The 18,494-nt window shown below is 43.1% G+C and overlaps 1 protein-coding gene across 2 annotated transcripts in view; it reads left to right on the top strand.

Moving 5' to 3' along the window:
• Window positions 1–18,494, top strand: part of NTRK3 (neurotrophic receptor tyrosine kinase 3) — a 460,742-nt gene that overhangs the window by 101,458 nt on the left and 340,790 nt on the right. For both annotated transcript variants that reach the window (XM_070953879.1, XM_070953880.1), the window contains exon 2: window positions 18,409–18,483. In XM_070953879.1, the coding sequence (XP_070809980.1) occupies window positions 18,409–18,483 (75 nt within the window). The remainder of the gene's footprint in view (window positions 1–18,408; window positions 18,484–18,494) is intronic.

The following is an 18,494-nucleotide window of genomic DNA, read 5'->3' as shown; positions in this document are numbered from 1 at the left end:
AATGAATGGGGTGAGGTAGGGTGGAATAGTTAACTTTGAAACCTGTTAGTTATCCCATGCATAAAGACTTATGTTATCCATGTTTGTTATCTATGCATGTCTGCTTTGCAGAGGTTATGAATTTTAAAGGCCTAATTCCACTAAAGAGTTGGGATTTACTGCAGAAAAGCCTCAACAAATGAGATTGTAACTGAGCAAAAAATCCAAATTCCCCCCTTTTGTGGTGCTAAAGGAGGGAGGGAAGGAGCAGTGCTACCTGCTTAGTCTCTCTGCACAATGATTGCAGCTGTATATAATGCAGGATTTAGAGAATTTACAATATGGCCTTATTCTTATTTTGACTACATGATTACCACTCCCTCCTCCCAACCCAAATTCAAGTGTAACCTCTGAAAGGGGATAGGGTAGGTTAAAGCTACCCTTTCCTGTCTTGAGAGCAGGATGGTCTGTTCTGAATTATCCTGCACTGCTTCAAGATCAGTTATTTTTTTCTCAATCTGAAGCTCTCTCTTAGCCATTCCCCTTTTGGGAAATGCCTATAGTTCAGGAATTAAGCCATCTTGAATGGGGATTCCAGGAATCGGTCACAATTCTCACTCTAGGTTGGAAAAAGTGAATCTACATCAATGGTGAAATCCAAAACATTTCCAGTGTTGGAGCGTTCACAACTTCTGGAGGCAAGTTGTTCCACTGATGAATTGTTCTAACTGTCAGGAAATTTCTCCTTAGTTCTTGGATTTCTGAATGGGCATCTTTCCCCATCTCCTTTCCCTGTCCCCAAATTCCTGCATTATCTCTCTCTGAAATAAATGGTCCAAAACTGGAAACGAGCAGTGATTTGCAAGTACAGGGTGAACTGTGACATGAATGTTATGCTTTTTGATCATTACCTTGACAAATCACAATGACACCCCATGGTTATGCTGATAATTACCAAGCTGGGGTGGGGGAGAATGCAAATCTTTTTTTTTTTTAAGTGACCTTAAATTATTATTTAAAATGAACAAACGTCCTCAAATCTAGTATGATGTTTTTCTTTTCCTCCATTCAGTAGTGGGCTGCTGGGGGTTTGCAGGGGTTCGGGAGAACCTCTAGCTAAGATTCTGGGCACTTCGGAGAACCCCCAAATCCCACTCCTAGCTGGCCCTGCCCATTCGCCCCTCCCCTCCTAGGAGTCCCCACATGGCCCATTTTGGATGCAGGTAAGTGCAGGGCGTGTGCGGAGGCTCAGGGAGGGTGAAAAACGGGCCTACCGGAAGTTCAGGAAGGCCAGAAATGGGCGTGTTTCCGGCTGCTAGAGGGCCTCCGGAGCCTGGGGAGGCCATTTTTGCCCTCCCAGAGGCTCAAAGAAAGCCTCAGGAGCTCAGGGAGGGCAAAAACACCCTCCCCCTTCCATGGTGCAGGAGGCCGACTAGGCCATGCCCACCATGGCCACACCCACCCAGCAACCGGGCAGAGAACCCCTTGCTAAAAAAATTTTAAGCCCACCCCTGCTCTGCTTGCATGCAGAACAGAGCATTTTTTGGAGTGGGGGGGGGGCGAGGGGGATATCCCATCAATGTAATAGTAATAGTATAAGAGGGACCTTGGAGGACTCCTAGACATCTCCAGTCCTTTTTATAGGAGGAAAATATCACCTTCAAAAATCTTTTTTTTTTTTTTTGGTCCCATAGCAACAGCTTTTTAGTGCCTGGTTATTAACTTTTTATTGCTTCCATACCAAAGGTATTAGTTTTTCATGCCTCTAGTTACTAAACCATATTGCATCATCATCAAGAGCCGCCACAAATTGTTTATGGTTTTCTTTAAAAAAAAAAAAACACGGAGGGGTGGGCTCTGGGGAAATGCAGGAAATGCATGAGTTGCCTGTTGGTTTCCAGGTAGAATTCAAAATCTTTATTATGTTTAAAATGCCCTTGATGGCTGGTGCCCTCTTTCCCTGTGCCATGGTCATCTCTGCACAGATTTACCATCCCATCTGCAAAGGGATCCTGTGGATTCCATCTCCATAGTAGGCCCCAGGGCTCAGCAGCATAGAGCCGAATCTTTCCGTGGTTTCCCCAATCCTAGGAAATTCACTCCTGCCTGTGGTCAAGATGATCCTCTCCCTAATAGCTCTTAGGAAAAAGGTTTAAAAAACCCTCTTTTTTCTGGTGGGTCTTTGGATAATAGCCTTGGTGATGGGTAGCTGTTGAATCAGGTGGCTTTGCTTCCATTTAAAACACTGATCACTGTTTGATGAAGTTGATGAAGGGTTGGAAACTAATCAAAGAGAGAAGAAACCTGGAATTAAGGAGAACCTTCCTAATAGTGAGGACAATTAACCAGTGGAACAGCTTGCCTCCAGGAATCGTGGGCGCTCTGTCACTGGAAAAAGACGACGAGTCTAGACTCTAGACCGGTGATGGCTAACCTTTTTGCCATTGCATGCCAGGAAGGGGGGGGGCAGGAAAGGTTCACACGTGTGTGTGCGTGCCCACACCCATAATTCTATGCGCCCTGCTCTGTGCATGCGCACACACCCCCCCGCGCCCCCACTCCTGGCACACTATGGCCCAGTAGGCCTTTTTTTCTTTCTCACCTGGCTCCAGATCCTCTCTATGCATGTGGGGAGGGAGAAAACGGCCTTCCCCACCCCATCGGAGGCCCTCCGGAGGCCTGAAACGGCCCGTTCCCCAACTTCCGGTTGGACAGGAAGTGACTTTTTTGCTGTCCCAGCCTCCAGAGCCTCTCTAGGGCCTCCGAGGGGGTGGGGAAGGCTGTTTTCACCCTCCCTAGATGCATAGAGAGGATCTGGAGCCAGGTGAGAAAGAAAAACAGGCCTCCCCCCCCCACCACCCAGGCCCTTTGGAGGCAGGAAACAGCCTGTTTCCCTACTTCTGGTGGGCCCAGAAGGCCCGAAAATCAGCTGGTGTATGCTGGAGCTGAGCTGGCGTGCCTACTGATATGGCTATGCATGCCATCTGTGGCACACGTGCCATGGGTTCGCCATCACTGCTCTAGACAGTCACTTATTTGAAATGGTATAGGTTCTCCTGCCTGAGTTTGGAGCTGGACTAGAAGACCTCTAATGTCCCTTCCAACTCTGTTTTTCTATTCTATTCTATTCTATTCTATTCTATTCTATTCTATTCTATTCTATTCTATTCCTATTCCTATTCCTATTCCTATTCCTATTCCTATTCCTACTCTACTCTACTCTACTCTACTCTACTCTACTCTACTCTACTCTACTCTACTCTACTCTAGTCTAGTCTAGTCTAGTCTAGTCTAGTCTAGTCTAGTCTAGTCTAGTCTAGTCTAGTCTAGTCTAGTCTAGTCTAGTTATTGTTTTGTTTTACATGCATCAGGGCTGATGATTGGGATGGCCCAAAAGCATTGTAAAATAAATAAGGTCCTGGATCGTCTTGTTGAGTTGTTATTGATGCTTTAATGAAGATAACTTAACAGTGAAGGAACCGTGAGGATAAGCATTTCTTTTATTTTGTAAAAAATTATTCTATTTAACTGTCATCTCTGTATTCTACATGCTGGTCTATGATCGAACAAAGATTTGATGATGATGATGATGATGATGATGAAGATGAAGATGAAGATAACTGTGGTTAACTGAAGATACCTGAGCCCAGAATTAGGATTTTTGTGTATGCAATAGAATATATTCCACTAGTGGAATATTTAGTGGAATATATTCCACTATAATGCCTGAATTTCTCCACCACTTAATCCTGTCTTTCCCCTAACTTCTCTTCAAATCAGAAAAGCCACGTTGGAAGATACAGTTGCCCTTAAATGCAAGCACTGCTTTCGGCAATATTTTGCCAAAAATACTTTTGCTACCTTGAAAAATTAAGGAAAAAAGGGAGCAATGGGGAAAGCTCATACTGGCTTCTCAGGGGCGAAACAAATAGGCTTACGGGATGGTTCGGATTGCATCCATGCCAAGTTAGAAACAGCAGAGTGGTAATTTAGCCTGTCGGTTGGATTTCCGCATACTAACTCCCAGCAGCATGACTGGGGAGTTCAGATTATTTGTCCCAACATGGACTGCTCTTAATTTACTATTTGTTCCACATCGGCGTGCAAAAGGGCTCTCTTTGGCATTTCACACTGAGGCAATGTTTGCGAAGGGATTGCTGTTTTGGCGCATCGGATTGGAACAAATGGCCTGCAGCCATCTTGATCTGACAGAATTTGCCAGGTGCTGCTCATTTATTCCTTGCAACAGCCTTTACTCTTGTTCCCTGGTCCCTAAGCTGCACAGACTCTGGTTTTTTGACTTTCACCAAGGAAAATGGATCTGAAAAGAGGAAAAAAGGGAAGCCAGCTCAGCAGAAGCAGTAACATATGGGGCACATTAACCTGTGTAAAACAAGCATTTCAGCTGTCAGGTTTATAACACAAGGAGGAAACCCGGTATAAACAAGTTGTTATAAGGGTGGGTAGCGGAGAGTGTCTGCCTTGGTGTCTTTTCTTTTGATCCTCTAATGCTGAAGTTGTTACAAAAAGGTAACAACTGCAGCAAGCTTGTTTTAGGCGAGGCATATCATTAAAACGACTTTTTAGCTACAATTTCAGCCAGCACAGATGTTACAAGTTTCGGTAAGGAAGAGCTTGGAGTTTATCCTTGTTGCGTTAATTAAAAATGTGTCTGAGCTCTGTAAATAGAGTTTACCGTATCTGTGGGGTTTAAATGGCGGTGGGGAGGGGATCGGTTGTGACTGATGGGTGCAGCGTTCTAACTCTGCACTGCAACCGTTTGACAATACAGTGGTTTTACAGTGGCACGAAACAGCTAGGCATGGTTCTATCCAGCATTGGGATTCCATCAATAATTGACTCCTTGGGTACTGGGGGTTGGGAAGGTTTAAAAAGGCAATCTTGATTAGTAGAAAAAAAAAATGGAGCTCAAAGTTGGACAACGAGGGGCTGGAAACTTTCTCTCTGGCTTTATAAAACACTATACATACATTCCCATGGATGTCATCAGCTATAGCAACATGTTTAGTTTATTGTGGTTTGAACAAAAAACTCACCTTGGTTTGGAATCCTGGTCTAGTCTAGTCTAGGCTAAATCTCTGTCTTTCTCTCTCCCTCTCTCTCTCTCTTCTATCTCTCTCTCTTCTATCTCATCTGTCTATCCTGTCTGTCTGTCCATCCATCATCTGTCTGTCTGTCTGTCTGTCTGTCTGTCTGTCTGTCTGTCTATCTATCTATCTATCTATCTATCTATCTATCTATCTATCTATCTATCTATCATCTAATATTTATTTCTATAGCTGTCCATCTTAGTCCATGACTCTGGGAAGCTTACAATTTTGTGGTTTCTTTTCTTTTCTAAGACACTGTCCATACAGTTGCAACATGGCATATTACGCCTCTCTCTCTCTGCCTATCTCTGCCTATCTTCATATATGTATCTATCTCTATGTCTTCTATCTCAGCCTGTTTGTCTGTCTATCATCTATCATCATCTCAGTTCATATACATCCAAAAGAAAATCCCACAGGAGCTCAGCAACCACCCTATCTCAAGGCCTGAGAGAATCCCCACATGCTCAATAACTTACTACCTACAGCTTCATCCTAGATCCACTAATTTAGTGATAAGCTTAAGAAAGATTGTCTAATTCAGATAACTCAGCAGTAGAGTTGATCTCTTTTTGTTTCCTGTCTGCAAACTGGTAAAATAAAAACAAAAACAAAATCCATATTTCTTAACAGCGGGTGAATAATTCCTCATCCGTCAGGGTTAGACTTCAGCAAAATTATCCCTTTATTTGCAAGTAACATATTTTGCTTAACCGATCACCACAGCTGTCCTTGGCACCTTTGGGCAGTGGTGAAATCCAAATATTTTTACTACTGGTTCTGTGGGCGTGGCTTGGTGGGTGTGGTGTGGCTTGATGGGCGTGGCTTGGTGGGCATCGCAGGGGAAGGATACTGCAAAATCTCCATTCCCACCCCGCTCCAGGGGAAAGATACTGCAAAATCTCCATTCCTACCCCACTCTGGGGCCAGTCAGAAGTGGTATTTGCCAGTTCTCTGAACTACTCAAAATTTCCACTACTGGTTCTCCAGAACCTGTCAGAATCTGCTGGATTTCACCCCTGCCTTTGGGGTCTGATTACAGGTGACCAACTGATCAAATAGAGCCTGTGTGATTCAGAGGATTGAGATTTAGATATTGTTCCCATGAGCTCTAATCTTATTATAACATATCACTTTGTTTAAGGCACTTTGTTCGCTTCAGTTTTCAACTAAGATGGGAGAAAAACTTGCTCCCTTAGCTCAAGTATTTTTTTAAAAAATCTGATAATCCACAATGATCTCCAATCAAACATTCTTTTAAGTGAATATTTTGTTCCGTATTGATACAAAATGTGTTGAATTACTAAGGTGTATCACAACGGGGGTGTCTTTTAATCATGGTCTGCTATGCTTACGTTGACTTCTATTTCTCTTAAGTACTCTAAATAAACAAATGCAGCACTGAAATAGCATCATGATTTAATGAATATTTAATCAGAAGCATTCCATGGAGGTGATTTCCTGTTAAGTGAGCATGAGATAATAGCTTTCAGAACCCTGCAAACTCAAGTTCAGAAGAATATTGATATTAATCTGTGGCACTCAGTACCTTTAACAAGTCTTGTTTCATTTTAGTGACTAATGTGTTTATTTAGTGACTAATGCATTGGAAGAAAAGGATTGCAGTCCATGAAACTTCACACCATAAGAAATAAGTTAAATCTCTAAGGAACAGGGATCACTTTGTACCATTTTAACTGTGGGTGTGTGTATGCGCATAAATTAAAGATTTCTCAACAATAGTTTAATTGCAAAGGCGAGCTGTGTGGTGGCCCACTGGTAGATACAGATTAACAGAGTTGGAAGGGACCTTGTAGGTCATCTAGTCCGCCCCCACCCCCCACCCAAACAGACCCTACACCATTTTTGACAGATGGGCAGTCCAGTCTCTTCTTGAAAGCTTCCGGTGATTTGAAACTCCCACAACTTCTGAAGGCAACTTCTGTTCCATTGGTTGATTGCTTTCATTGTCAGAAAATTTCTCCTTATTTCCAGGTGGAATCTCTCCTTGTTCAGTTTCCAACCATTATTCCTTGTCTGGCCTTCAGGTGCTTTGGAAAATAATGTTGTGGCCCGCCGGCGACCAGTGGAGCTGGCAGCAGAGTCGGACAGTGAGGAGGTTGGGGAGGAACTTTGCCCAGTCCTGGGGGCTGGGGAAAGCTCGGACGAGGGCTCTGCATCGAAGGCAGAGAGGGAGTTAGACAGCAGGGAGGCAGAGGAACAGCTGGAGCCCGTTCCCAGTGTGTGCATGCACAGAGTTGCCAGAAGACAAGAACAATTAAGAAAGCAGGGTGGACTCACGAGTAAGGCCACATTTTGGAGATGATTGGTCCCTCCAATAGGACATGAAAGAGGAGTGAACGGGATGTGGTCTTTTGCAGGAAGCAATTAGTTCATCTTGTTTCAAGATTGGAATGTTCCATCCGTGACTCTAATAGACTTGGTGCCAAGTTTGGCCTTGCTCTGCATTTGGAAATTGGTTCTCTGGCAGTATTCCAAGTGAGATAAGGTGGGGGTTGATCAACATTCCTCTGAAAGACTGTTTGTCAAAGCCTTGTTGACTGTGAATGAACGGAATTCACAGTCGTGTTAATAAAAGAGGTTTAACTGGGATTAAGACTTTGCTTCATGTTTTCTAAGGAAACCTAGGTCAGAAAAAATAGCTTGACCCCCTCCTCTCTGTGGTAGCTGCTCAAATATTGGAAGACTGCTATCATGTCTCCCCTGGTCCTTCTCTTCACTAGACTAGCCATGCCCAGTTCCTGCGATTGTTCATCAAATGTTTTAGCCTCCAGTCCCCTAATCATCTTGGTTGCTCTTCTCTACACTCTTTCTAGAGTCTCAACATCTTTTTTATAGCGTGGTGACCAAAACTGGTGAAGACGCTCCCTTCCCACTCAGAAGGTTGAGAGTTCAATCCTAAATAGCAGCAGATGTTTCTCTTTTCTAAGGCGCAAAGAAAAAATACCTGCTGTGAACTTCCCATAGATGTCAGGAAGGGCATCCATCCAGTAAACGCTCAATTCCATCCATTTGTCCTGACTCTATTCTGAATTAAGACATTACAGGGTCATAAAAGGGGAGTTTTAGTTTAATTGCAAAGGCAGGAGTTAAATTAATACCTAGGAACCAATCAATCTTTTACTCTCTGGTGATGTTGTTTGTAAAAGGAATTGCTTGTGAACATTACATAAGGTGCGTTATGAGTTATTAGCTCACCCAGTAGAAAGCTTCACACTCCCCCATTATATCTTATGTGGGTGGCTTGCTTTGCCCTTTTAAATGCTGCCTGATGATTTGAGAGTTGCTCTGTTACTCTTGCATTTCTGTTGGCTGCAGTTTCTTAAAGCTGCGTGCTGGAGGGGCAACCTAGCTGAAATGGGCTTCAATGGAAAGCTATGGAGCCCATCAGCTTCCTAAGCACCAATCAGTCTCAGTTCCTCTAAGTTCCATTTGACTGACAATTGCTGGAAGCAATGGGGAAAAACACAAGGGGGGTCCTTTGTGGCAGATATTTTGAGAAACCGGGTTCCTATTCTGCCTTCATTTTCTTGCTCTGAATTCATTTATTCGTCTTCTTTTTTTGTTAAATCAACATGCTAAATGTACTGAATCACTGAAGGCAAATGCTTTCGATTGGATCACTAGATGTAATATGCCTGGGTAACAAATCAATTTTCTTGTTACCCTGCAAGATAATAGCGCCTAGCACACCGCTCCTCTTTCAATTATGTTGCATTTGCATGCCTCTTAATAGTTGGAATTCAGCACGCCTGCAATGTAAATGCAGCAAGGATCCTTGAGTAAAAGGAGTGTATTCTCCTAGGCAGGATCCCTGGCCAAGAAAGATGGAAAAGGCAATCATTATAAAGGTCTGTACATTTTGTAGCCTCTTTTAATAGTCTGATCCCCCCAGACCTGAAGGCCTGATAGTGAAGCATCTGCAGGAAGTTCAGAGAAGATCAAGAATCCAATCAGGGATGGGATTCAAAAAATTTAGCAACCGGTTCTCTTCCTGGTTGCTGGGTGGGCGTGGCCATGGTGGGTGTGGCCTATTTGGCCTCCTGCACCATGGCGGGGGAGGGTTCCCTCCCCTGGGCTCTAGAGGCCCTCTGGAGGCCAGAAACGGGCCCGTTTCTGGACTTCCAGTACTTTCAGTAGGCCCATTTTTTGCCCTCCCCAGGCTCTGGAGGCTTTCCTTGAGCCTCTGGAAGGGTGAAAATGACCTCCCCCAAGCTCCAGAGGCCCTCCGGAGGGCAGAAACGGGCCAGTTTCCAGACTTCTGGAACTTCCGGGAGGCCTGTTTTTCACCCTCCCAGAGCCTCCGCGCGGGCCCTGCACTTACCTGGCATCCAAAAAAGGCCACTTGGAGACTCCTGGGAGGGCCGAGATGAGGTGGGAGGGGCCAGCCAATCCTTGCAACTACCGGTTTGGCGAACTAGATGTAAAATTAGCATCTGGTTTTTCCAAACCGGCTGAATCCCACCCCTGAACCCAATACTATGTACTATCTAAGTTGATATTGCAACTCCCTCTCATTTTTTCCTAAGTTTCAGAATAGAACTCCAGTGGTAAGATCACCTTTGGAATATTGCATCCAATTTTGGTCACCCCAATATAAAAAAAATCATGTTGAGACTCTAGAAAGAGTGCAGAGAAGAGCAACAAAGATGGTTAGGGGACTGAAGGTTAAAACATATGAAGAACGGTTACAGGAATTGGGTATGCCTAGTCTAATGAATAGAAGGACTAGGGGTGACATGATAGCAAGGTTCCAAAATTTAAGGAGTTTCCACAAAGAAGAGGGAGTCAAGCTATTCTCCAAAGCCCCTAAGGCAGGACAAGAAACAATGGATGGGAACTAATCAAGGAGAGAACCAATCTAGAAGCAAGGAGACATTTCCTGATAGTTAGAACAATTAACCAGTGAAATGACTTGCCTGCAGAGGTTGTGGGTGCTCCAATACTGAAGGTTTTTAAGAAGAGATTGGACAACCATTTGTCTGAAATGGTATAAGGTTTCTTGCTCAAGCAGCAGGTTGGACTAGAAGACCACCAAGGTCCCTTCCAACTCTGTTATTCTATTATTCTCTTTTGTTGTAGTAAAGTGTAGCTAAAATTATGTATTAGATTATAAATGTATTGCATTATATACCAAATTTATATTTCGCTGATAAAGAAATAAAGGGAGACTAGGATAGATCTATTTCAAGCTATTTAGCTCTCATCAGTTAGCCATACCCTTACTTGAATTCGAACTTGGGCTGCCTGCATGTTAGGCAGTTGTATTAGCCTCTGAGCCACAGGTTCTCCTCCTTTCATCAGCTTGAGCTAAAGGAGAGATTAAGTGTTTTTCTATTGAGACACCTGGTTTACCCCAGCATGTGGGAGGGAGCATACTGCATCCCTTTCGCCGTGAATGTGACTGCTTGAGGGCTCCTGGATTGGAGCTGAAAGGCAAAAGGGATGGTGGGGTAGACCAGGTGTCTCAATAGAAAAAGACTTAATATTCCATTATATCTGGATGTATGGGTTCCCATGGCATTCCTCTGAATGTGTCGTGTCTAAGGAACCAAGAATGTTCTGACAAATTACTTCAGAGTAGTTTCCTTATTGTTGCTCATCTATAGACAGAATCTTGCCAGACTAAAGCAACTGTCGGCATAACTATTAGATATACCCCCCAAACTGCTGGGGAGAATCCGCCTTCATGCTGTTTCTACACTCCAAATATTCTAAGCTAAGTTGTCTCTTAGCTCGCCCTCCCTCCTGCGACTCTAGACTACATTCAAGCACAGAATTTCGATAAATATATCTATGCTTGGTTGCAGTATTTGCATACATTTGTGTACTACAAGTTCAGAGTTCTAGACCTAACATCTCTGATCATATAGATTTTTTTTTGTGATAATACAAATTAAATTATTCTGACTATGGGCAGAGTTCCTTGTTAATGGAAAATGTGTCTGTTTGTATGTAATTTTTTTTTTTTTAATTACAAATGGATGAAAAGTTCTGGCATCTTTCATTCATTCTAATAGTAAGAAGGAAAAATAGTGTTAACTTGATTCACATTTCATGAACAAATGGTTATTGGTTATATAATCTTGTAACTTGGTTCAAAAATAATATGCCTGTGCCCATTAGATCAAAACTCTGGTTAAAGAAATAATACATGACCAAAATTTGTGCACAAAAAGAAAAGTGGATTTTGACAGAGTTGATCTTAAATGTCACACTGGAACAGTGTTGTGACAATACATCTTGGGACAGCCACAAATGATAAGGACTGTTTTATCCATTACTACATGTACTGTCTGTGTTTCATAGATTTAGCTTAGGACAACATTACACAGTCTCATTTATGGTATTTATACCCATTTCCTTGATATTAAAAGCTGAATGAAATGAAATAGGGGGACGCAGTGGCTCAGTGGCTAAGATGCTGAGCTTGTCGATCGAAAGGTCGGCAGTTCAGCGGTTCGAATCTCTAGTGCCACGTAACGCGGTGAGCTCCCGTTACTTGTCCCAGCTTCTGCCAACCTAGTAGTTGGAAAGCACTTAAAAATGTAAGTAGAAAAATAGGGACCACATTTGGTTGGAAGGTAACTGCGTTCCATGCGCCTTTGGCATTTAGTCATGCCGGCCACATGACCAAGGAGACATCTTCGGACAGCGCTTGCTCTTTGGCTTTGAAACGGAGATGAGTACCGCCCCCTAGAGTTGGGAACAACTAGCACATATGTGCGAGGGGAACCTTTACCTTACATGTACTGCCTGTGTTTAATATATTCAGCTTAGGACTTTACACAGACTTAGTTATAGTATTTATACCCATTAAAAACTGAATGAAATGTTGAAAGCATGACAATCTTCGGGTAATGTTTGCCATTTTGATTTTTTTAAAAAAAAGAAAAGAAAGAAAGAAAATCTGTATGTTTTTGGGTAGTCCTGAGTGTGTGAAAATGAAATTACGCCGAGATGGAGACAGCTGTTTGTAGCAATTTTGCTTGCATTGTTTTTCCTCATTGCATTGTTAAACCTAATACTGCAGTCTCTCTGCAGATGTTAGCCTAGCTTTATTATCTACTAATAGATTGCATTGAAATGTGTCAGATATGACAGACGTGTTTCAGTTGTCCTTCTTTTATGACATGTCTGTCAGAATACCCTGGGCTCATAGAAACTGATATAATAAAGGCACATTTAAAATAATTGTTGCCATTACATTGATGCTTGAAGAATACATCTATGCTCTAGCATAATTGGACTTAGAAAATGGATGCTTACATATGTTACGGCTGCAGATCTCCTGTGAAAACACTTCTCCACTTTGTGAAAAGAGGGTGAGGAATTGGAGCTGCAAAAAAATTGAACTATCAGTGATGTGGTCTTGCGCCTAGGGATTGTGCACAATACATCTGTAATATTTTTAATCATTTTCAATTCCAGTTGGGAATCCTTATATGAAATTGACGCACAGGTAGAAATCTTGCATACAAAATGTACATGTAACCATATACCTTTGGGAGAGTTGTGTAAAGAAATTAAAATACTAGGGTTAATTAAGTTTCATTAATCACAAAGACATTGTGAAATGGTATGTACAGCATCTTGATTTTTTTTTTTTTTAATATTCTTTTTGTTAAAAAAAATAATCATTAAGAAATGGAGAACAGAGCACAGCAATTAGTGAGTACATAGCAATGACATGGATTTGGGAAATGATTGTTTAAAATGTCTTGACCTAGAACATGAACATTTCACTTAATACAAATGAGGCTTCAATTGGAACGCTAATCAGTCGCACAATTATTCAAACTCACAGAGCCATCATTAAAAAAAAACCAACTAGTGAAGTGAGATAGTGGGAGAGGTGATCGTGACTTATAAAACCGTTAGGATGGTGAGCTTAGATCAGAAAACGAATGTAATCTTTCTTTCTCATGGCACAACATTTGCACATGAACATTGAACTTGACTGATGCAACCAATGCAGTCCTAGGCTGTATCAACAGAGCGATGGTATCGAGGTCACATGAAGTGTTAGTTCTTTATACTGCACTGGTAAGTCCACACTTAGAATACTGCGCCCAGTTATGGTCACCACGATACAAAAAAAGAAATTGAGACTCTAGAACAGGGGTGTCAAACTCGATTTCATTGAGGGCCGCATCAGGGTTGTGTTTGACCTCGGGGGAGGGGAGGCGGGTTGGACATGACCAGGGTGGGCATGGCCAGCTCGAGGTCACTAATGTCAGGGGTGCCTGTGGTGGCCCGGGGGCTCTGCCAGCAAAAACAGGCTCCCGAGCTCCGTTTTCGGCTGCGATGGCCTCCTGCAACCCTCTGCCATCGAAAATGGGCCCTCCTGAGCTCCGTTTTCACTGGCAGAGGCACTGTGGGCCGGTCCTTCGCTGTTTCCAGGGCTGCCCCATGGGCCAGATCTACGCACCCCGAGGGCCAGATCTGGCCCACGGGCCTTGAGTTTAACACTCCTGCTCTAGAAAGAGTGCAGAGAAGAGCAACAAAGATGATGAGGGGATTGTACAATGACCTGGCTATGCCTAGTCTAATAAAGAGAAGGTCTAGGAGTTACATGATAGCAGTCTTACAATATCTGAGGTGGCTTTCAGAGAGAACAGGAGGTTGACAGACTCCAAAGCACCTGAGGGTAGGACAAGAAGTAACGGGTGGAAAGCTTATCAAGGAGCGATTCAAATTCAAATTAAGGAGAAATTTCCTGACAGTGAGAACAATTAATTAGTGGAATGGCTTGCCTCCGGAAGTTGTGAGGGCTCCATCCCTGGAGGTTTTGAAGAAGCGATTGGAAAGTCATTTGTCTGGAATGGTATAGGACCGTGATGGCAAACCTGTGGGCATGCGAGCCGTCGCCCCAGTTCAGCTCTGCCGTGCATGCGCGCGTGCCTCTACATGCGCCTCCTGCCAGCCAGCTGATCATTGGGTCTCTGCTGTGCATGTGTGGGGGGCAGGGCATGTGGGGGGCACTCATGCATGCATGCACACATTCATGGGGGAGGGTTCACGTGTGGGGGGGGGCCGCACACATGCAATGAGGGAGCACACATGTGGGGGGGCAGGGTGTGTGCAGGGGGCACCTACGCATGCGGGGCACAGGCACATTGCATTTTTGGGGTTGCTGCTCACGCGTGTGGAGGGGCCGCACACATGCAATGAGGGAGCACACATGCGGGGAAGCAGGGTGTGTGCAGGGGGCACCTACGCATGTGGGGCACACACACATTGCATTTTGGGGGTTTGGTCGCACATGCGTGCATGCTTTGGGTACTCAGTCCGGAAAAGGTTAGCCATCGCTGGTATAGCAAGGGGTTGGACTAGAAGACCTCCAAGGTCCCTTCCAACAGTTATTCTGTTACTCTATTATTCCAATGTGTGATTTAAAAAAAGACAAAACAACAAAGTAATGGGGAGTGCAAATTGGAATTTGGTTACCTTCCAAATGGAGTTGGCAGATCCTTGGAGGATGAAGCCATCAAAAACTTACTATCCATAATATTTTGGTGAATAGTATCATGTCCTGAAACCCATCTGAGTAAGGAGTCTAGAAATGGATCCTAAGGCTTACATATACTTTTAGAATGACACATATTTCTTCTGGCTGTCATACTGTAACCGAACTGCGAATCTCAAATCACTATCTTCAACTTAATGTCCTGTACTTTCAATTTCCCAAATTCTTAGGTTTAGGAAGAAATTCTCTGGTTGAGGGAATATTGCTACAGGTTAGGCAGCAATAGAAAAATGGGGCTTTCCTGGGTCTCGGTAGCAACCACTTCCCTGAGACTTTTGCCAAGACAGCTTTGGATGCCTAGTCAAAGCATTTTTAATATGTTTCCTGATCATGAACACTACATTTTATACTAAAGATTCTACCCCTGTGCTGAAATTGTATGTCTAAATTAGTTCAATTATTAGTTCAATTTATATGCCGCCCTTCTCCGGAGACTCAGGGCGGCTTACAATGCGTTAAGTAATAGCCTTCATACTTTTGTATATACCTGCTTAGTAGGGCTTTCGCGCCCCCCCCCCCCAGCAGTGTTCTTTTTTATACAAAGTCAGTTTATTGCCCCCACAATCCGGGTCCTCATTTTACCTACCTTGAAAGGATGGTATTTACTGTTTTCAATGTCAGAGGTTTTGTTTTTTTTTAATTAGTTTCTCCTCCAGTTAATATAGCTTGTTGTGATTTTGCTGTATGTTTTGCTGTGGCATGTCTATATTTTGTATTGTGTGCCTTTAATTGGAAACTCTCTCGGGCAACCAATTTGAAAAAAGCAGGGTGCAAATATTTTAAACGTGTCCAATAAAAAGAATAGCCACAGTTTTAAGTACCTCGGAAACAGTGGTGAAATCTAACAGGTTCTGACAGGTTCTGGAGAACCGGTAGCGGAAATTTTGAGTAGTTTGGAGAACCGGCAAATACCACCTCTGGCTGGCCCCAGAGTTGGGTGGGAATGGAGATTTTGCAATATCCTTTTTTTTAAAAAAAAAAAAATTGATGTATATGCCGCCCTTCTCTGAAGACTCAGGGCGGCTTAAAATGCGTTAAGCAATAGCCTTCATACTTTTGTATATTTATACAAAGTCAGCTTATTGCCCCCACAATCTGGGTCCTCATTTTACCTACCTTTGAAAGGATGGAAGGCTGAGTCAACCTTGAACCTGGTGAGATTTGAATTTGCAGTAATTGCAGGCAGCTGATGTTAATAACAGTGCTTTAGTCTGCTGCGCTACCAGGGCTCCTTCCCCCAGGAGTGGGGAGGGAATGGGGATTTTGCAGTATCCTTCCCCTGCCATGCCCACCAAGCCACGCCCACCATGCCACACCACGCCCACCAAGCCATGCCCACAGAACCAGTAGTAAAAAAAATTGAATTTCACCACTGCTCAGAAAGCTGATGCCACTTCAGTAGTGCGCTCACTGAAATGTACAGTTCACCCCCCGAAATACAGTTACACGTTCAAACAGGCCCCAAGCTATTGTACAACAGTCCTGATTGGTTGGTTTAGCTTTTTGAAGCGTCCAGTGCTGATCTGAGTAGAATTTGCCATCATTTTTCCTCTGGGCAGGTTCTTTTTTGTAAATTATTATTATTAAAAGAAGATTTTATGAAGATTTAAACACTGCAGAAACTTAGAGGACACGTTTTTTAATCTTTTTTCCTCTCTTAGTTTGAGCAACAAGAGCTCTTAATTAATTAATAATGACAAAATTGATTTATTAGCTAGGTTTTCTTTAGTGAATTGGTTAAATGGGGGGGGGGGGTAAGGGTCTTTTGTGTTTTTTTTAAAAAAATGACTATGCCTAGGCAAGGAAATGGTACTTTTGAAGAAAAAATATATATATTCTTGTGTTTAGGGAATTATTTACTTCATACTGGGCGCTTTTCTGTGGAAGAGGTTTTTTATTTATCTGCCTCTTGAAGATACTGTAGTACAGTGGTGGTCAACCTGTGGTCCATCATATCATCACAGGGTATCAATGTTATTATTTAAACCTTGAATTAGATATTGGGGGTCTGTGGCCACAAAAGGAATTTAAAGGGGGTCCAGGGTGAAGAAAAGATTGAGACCCACAACTGTGAAAATATTTACAGACTCTTCGCATCCTGGACATAAATTGTTTCAACTCCTACCCTCAAAACGATGCTATAGAGCACTGCACACCAGAACAACTAGACACAAGAACAGTTATTTCCCAAACGCCATCACTCTGCTCAACAAATAATTCCCTCAACACTGTCAAACTATTCACTAAATCTGCATTACTATTACTATTAATCTTCTCATTGTTCCTATCACCCATCTCCTCCCACTTATGACTGCATGACTGTAACTTTGTTGCTTGTATCCTTACAATTTATACATATTGTTTCCTGATTGCTTATTTGTACCCTATGACTATCATTAAGTGTTGTATCTTATGATTCTTGATGAATGTATTTTATTCTCCTTATGTACACTGAGACCATATGCACCAAAGACAAATTCCTTATGTGTCCAATCACACTTGGCCAATAAAGAATTCTATTCTATTCTATTCTATTCTATTCTATTCTATTCTATTCTATTCTATTCTATTCTATTCTATTCTATTCTATTCTATTCTATTCTGTAGGACGTAATTGAAGGAAATACATCTGCTGAATGTATCAATTAATCGGAAGCACTCTTTTCACTAAATGTTTTGCTCTGTTTACTCCCAACAATTAATAGACTAAATACTGGAATCCTACCTGTACTTAGTTTACGTGCAAAGCAATGTTGAATGGTTTAAAATTGTATCCATTTAATATGATCAGTAAAAATAATATTTTGGGTAATTCTTTCTACTTAGGAAGTCTCCTATCATTATTTTATGTCATATCAAGGTTTGCTTACTGTCTTGCCAAAGTCGTCTCACCTATACCAGATCCAAGTATCATAAAGTTATATGGTGCATGGATTTGGCATCGTAAAGAGCCAGTTGAAATCCTGATGAAAGCCACCAACTTCAGAGATTGTCAGTGTTTTTTCCATCACTGGTTCTACTCAGGGGTGGGCTTCAAAAATTTTAGCAAGGGGTTCTCTGCCCGGTTCTGGGTGGGCATGGCCATGGTGGGTGTGGCCTAGTAGGCCTCCTACACCATGGGGGTGGCATTTTTGCTTTCCCCAGGCTCCAGAGGCTTTCCTTGAGCCTCTGGGAGGGCGAAAACGGCCTCCCCAGACTCCGGAGGCCCTCTGGAGGCTGGGAACGGGCCCATTTCCAGCTTTCCCAAACTTCTGGTAGGCCTGTTTTTCACCCTACCAGAGCCTCCGTGTGCGCCCTGCACTTACTGCATCCAAAATGGGCCACATGGGGACTCCTGGGAGGGGCGGGATGGGGTGGGCAGGGCCAGCCAGGAGTGGGATTTGGGGGCTCTCTGAACTGCACAGAATCTTAGCCAGAGGTTCTTCCGAACCCCTGCAAAGCCCCAGCAACCCACCCCTGGTTCTACTGCATGGTCAATGGTTCCTCTGAAATTTTTTTCAAGAGGCAATTGGGCTTTCTTGTTTTTCTTGGAAGGCATTTAGCTTCTCATCCAAGAAGCTTTTTCAGCTCAAAAAGCTTCTTGAATGAGAAGTGAAACATCTTCAGAGAAAAACAAGAAAGCCCAGTTGCCTCTTGAAAAAGCATCTTTGGGACAACCATGACCTGGGTTGCTGAGAATCTCCATAGATGGTTCCTCTGAAAGTTAATACACTGTATTTCTGTATTAAAGTCACCTCCTTTCCTCCCCACCCCATTATCTCCCTCTAGATACATAGAGTATTGGAAGAATTTGCAGACTTTGCATGCCGTAGACATGGAGCTGTACACAGGACTCCAGAGATTGTGAGTATTGT

Source organism: Pituophis catenifer, unplaced genomic scaffold (genome assembly GCF_029215685.1).
Source record: "Pituophis catenifer annectens isolate HBS135680 unplaced genomic scaffold, rPitCat1.0.hap2 SCAF_14, whole genome shotgun sequence".
Classification (NCBI taxonomy): domain Eukaryota; kingdom Metazoa; phylum Chordata; class Lepidosauria; order Squamata; family Colubridae; genus Pituophis; species Pituophis catenifer.
This window is presented reverse-complemented; position numbering and strand designations above follow the sequence as displayed.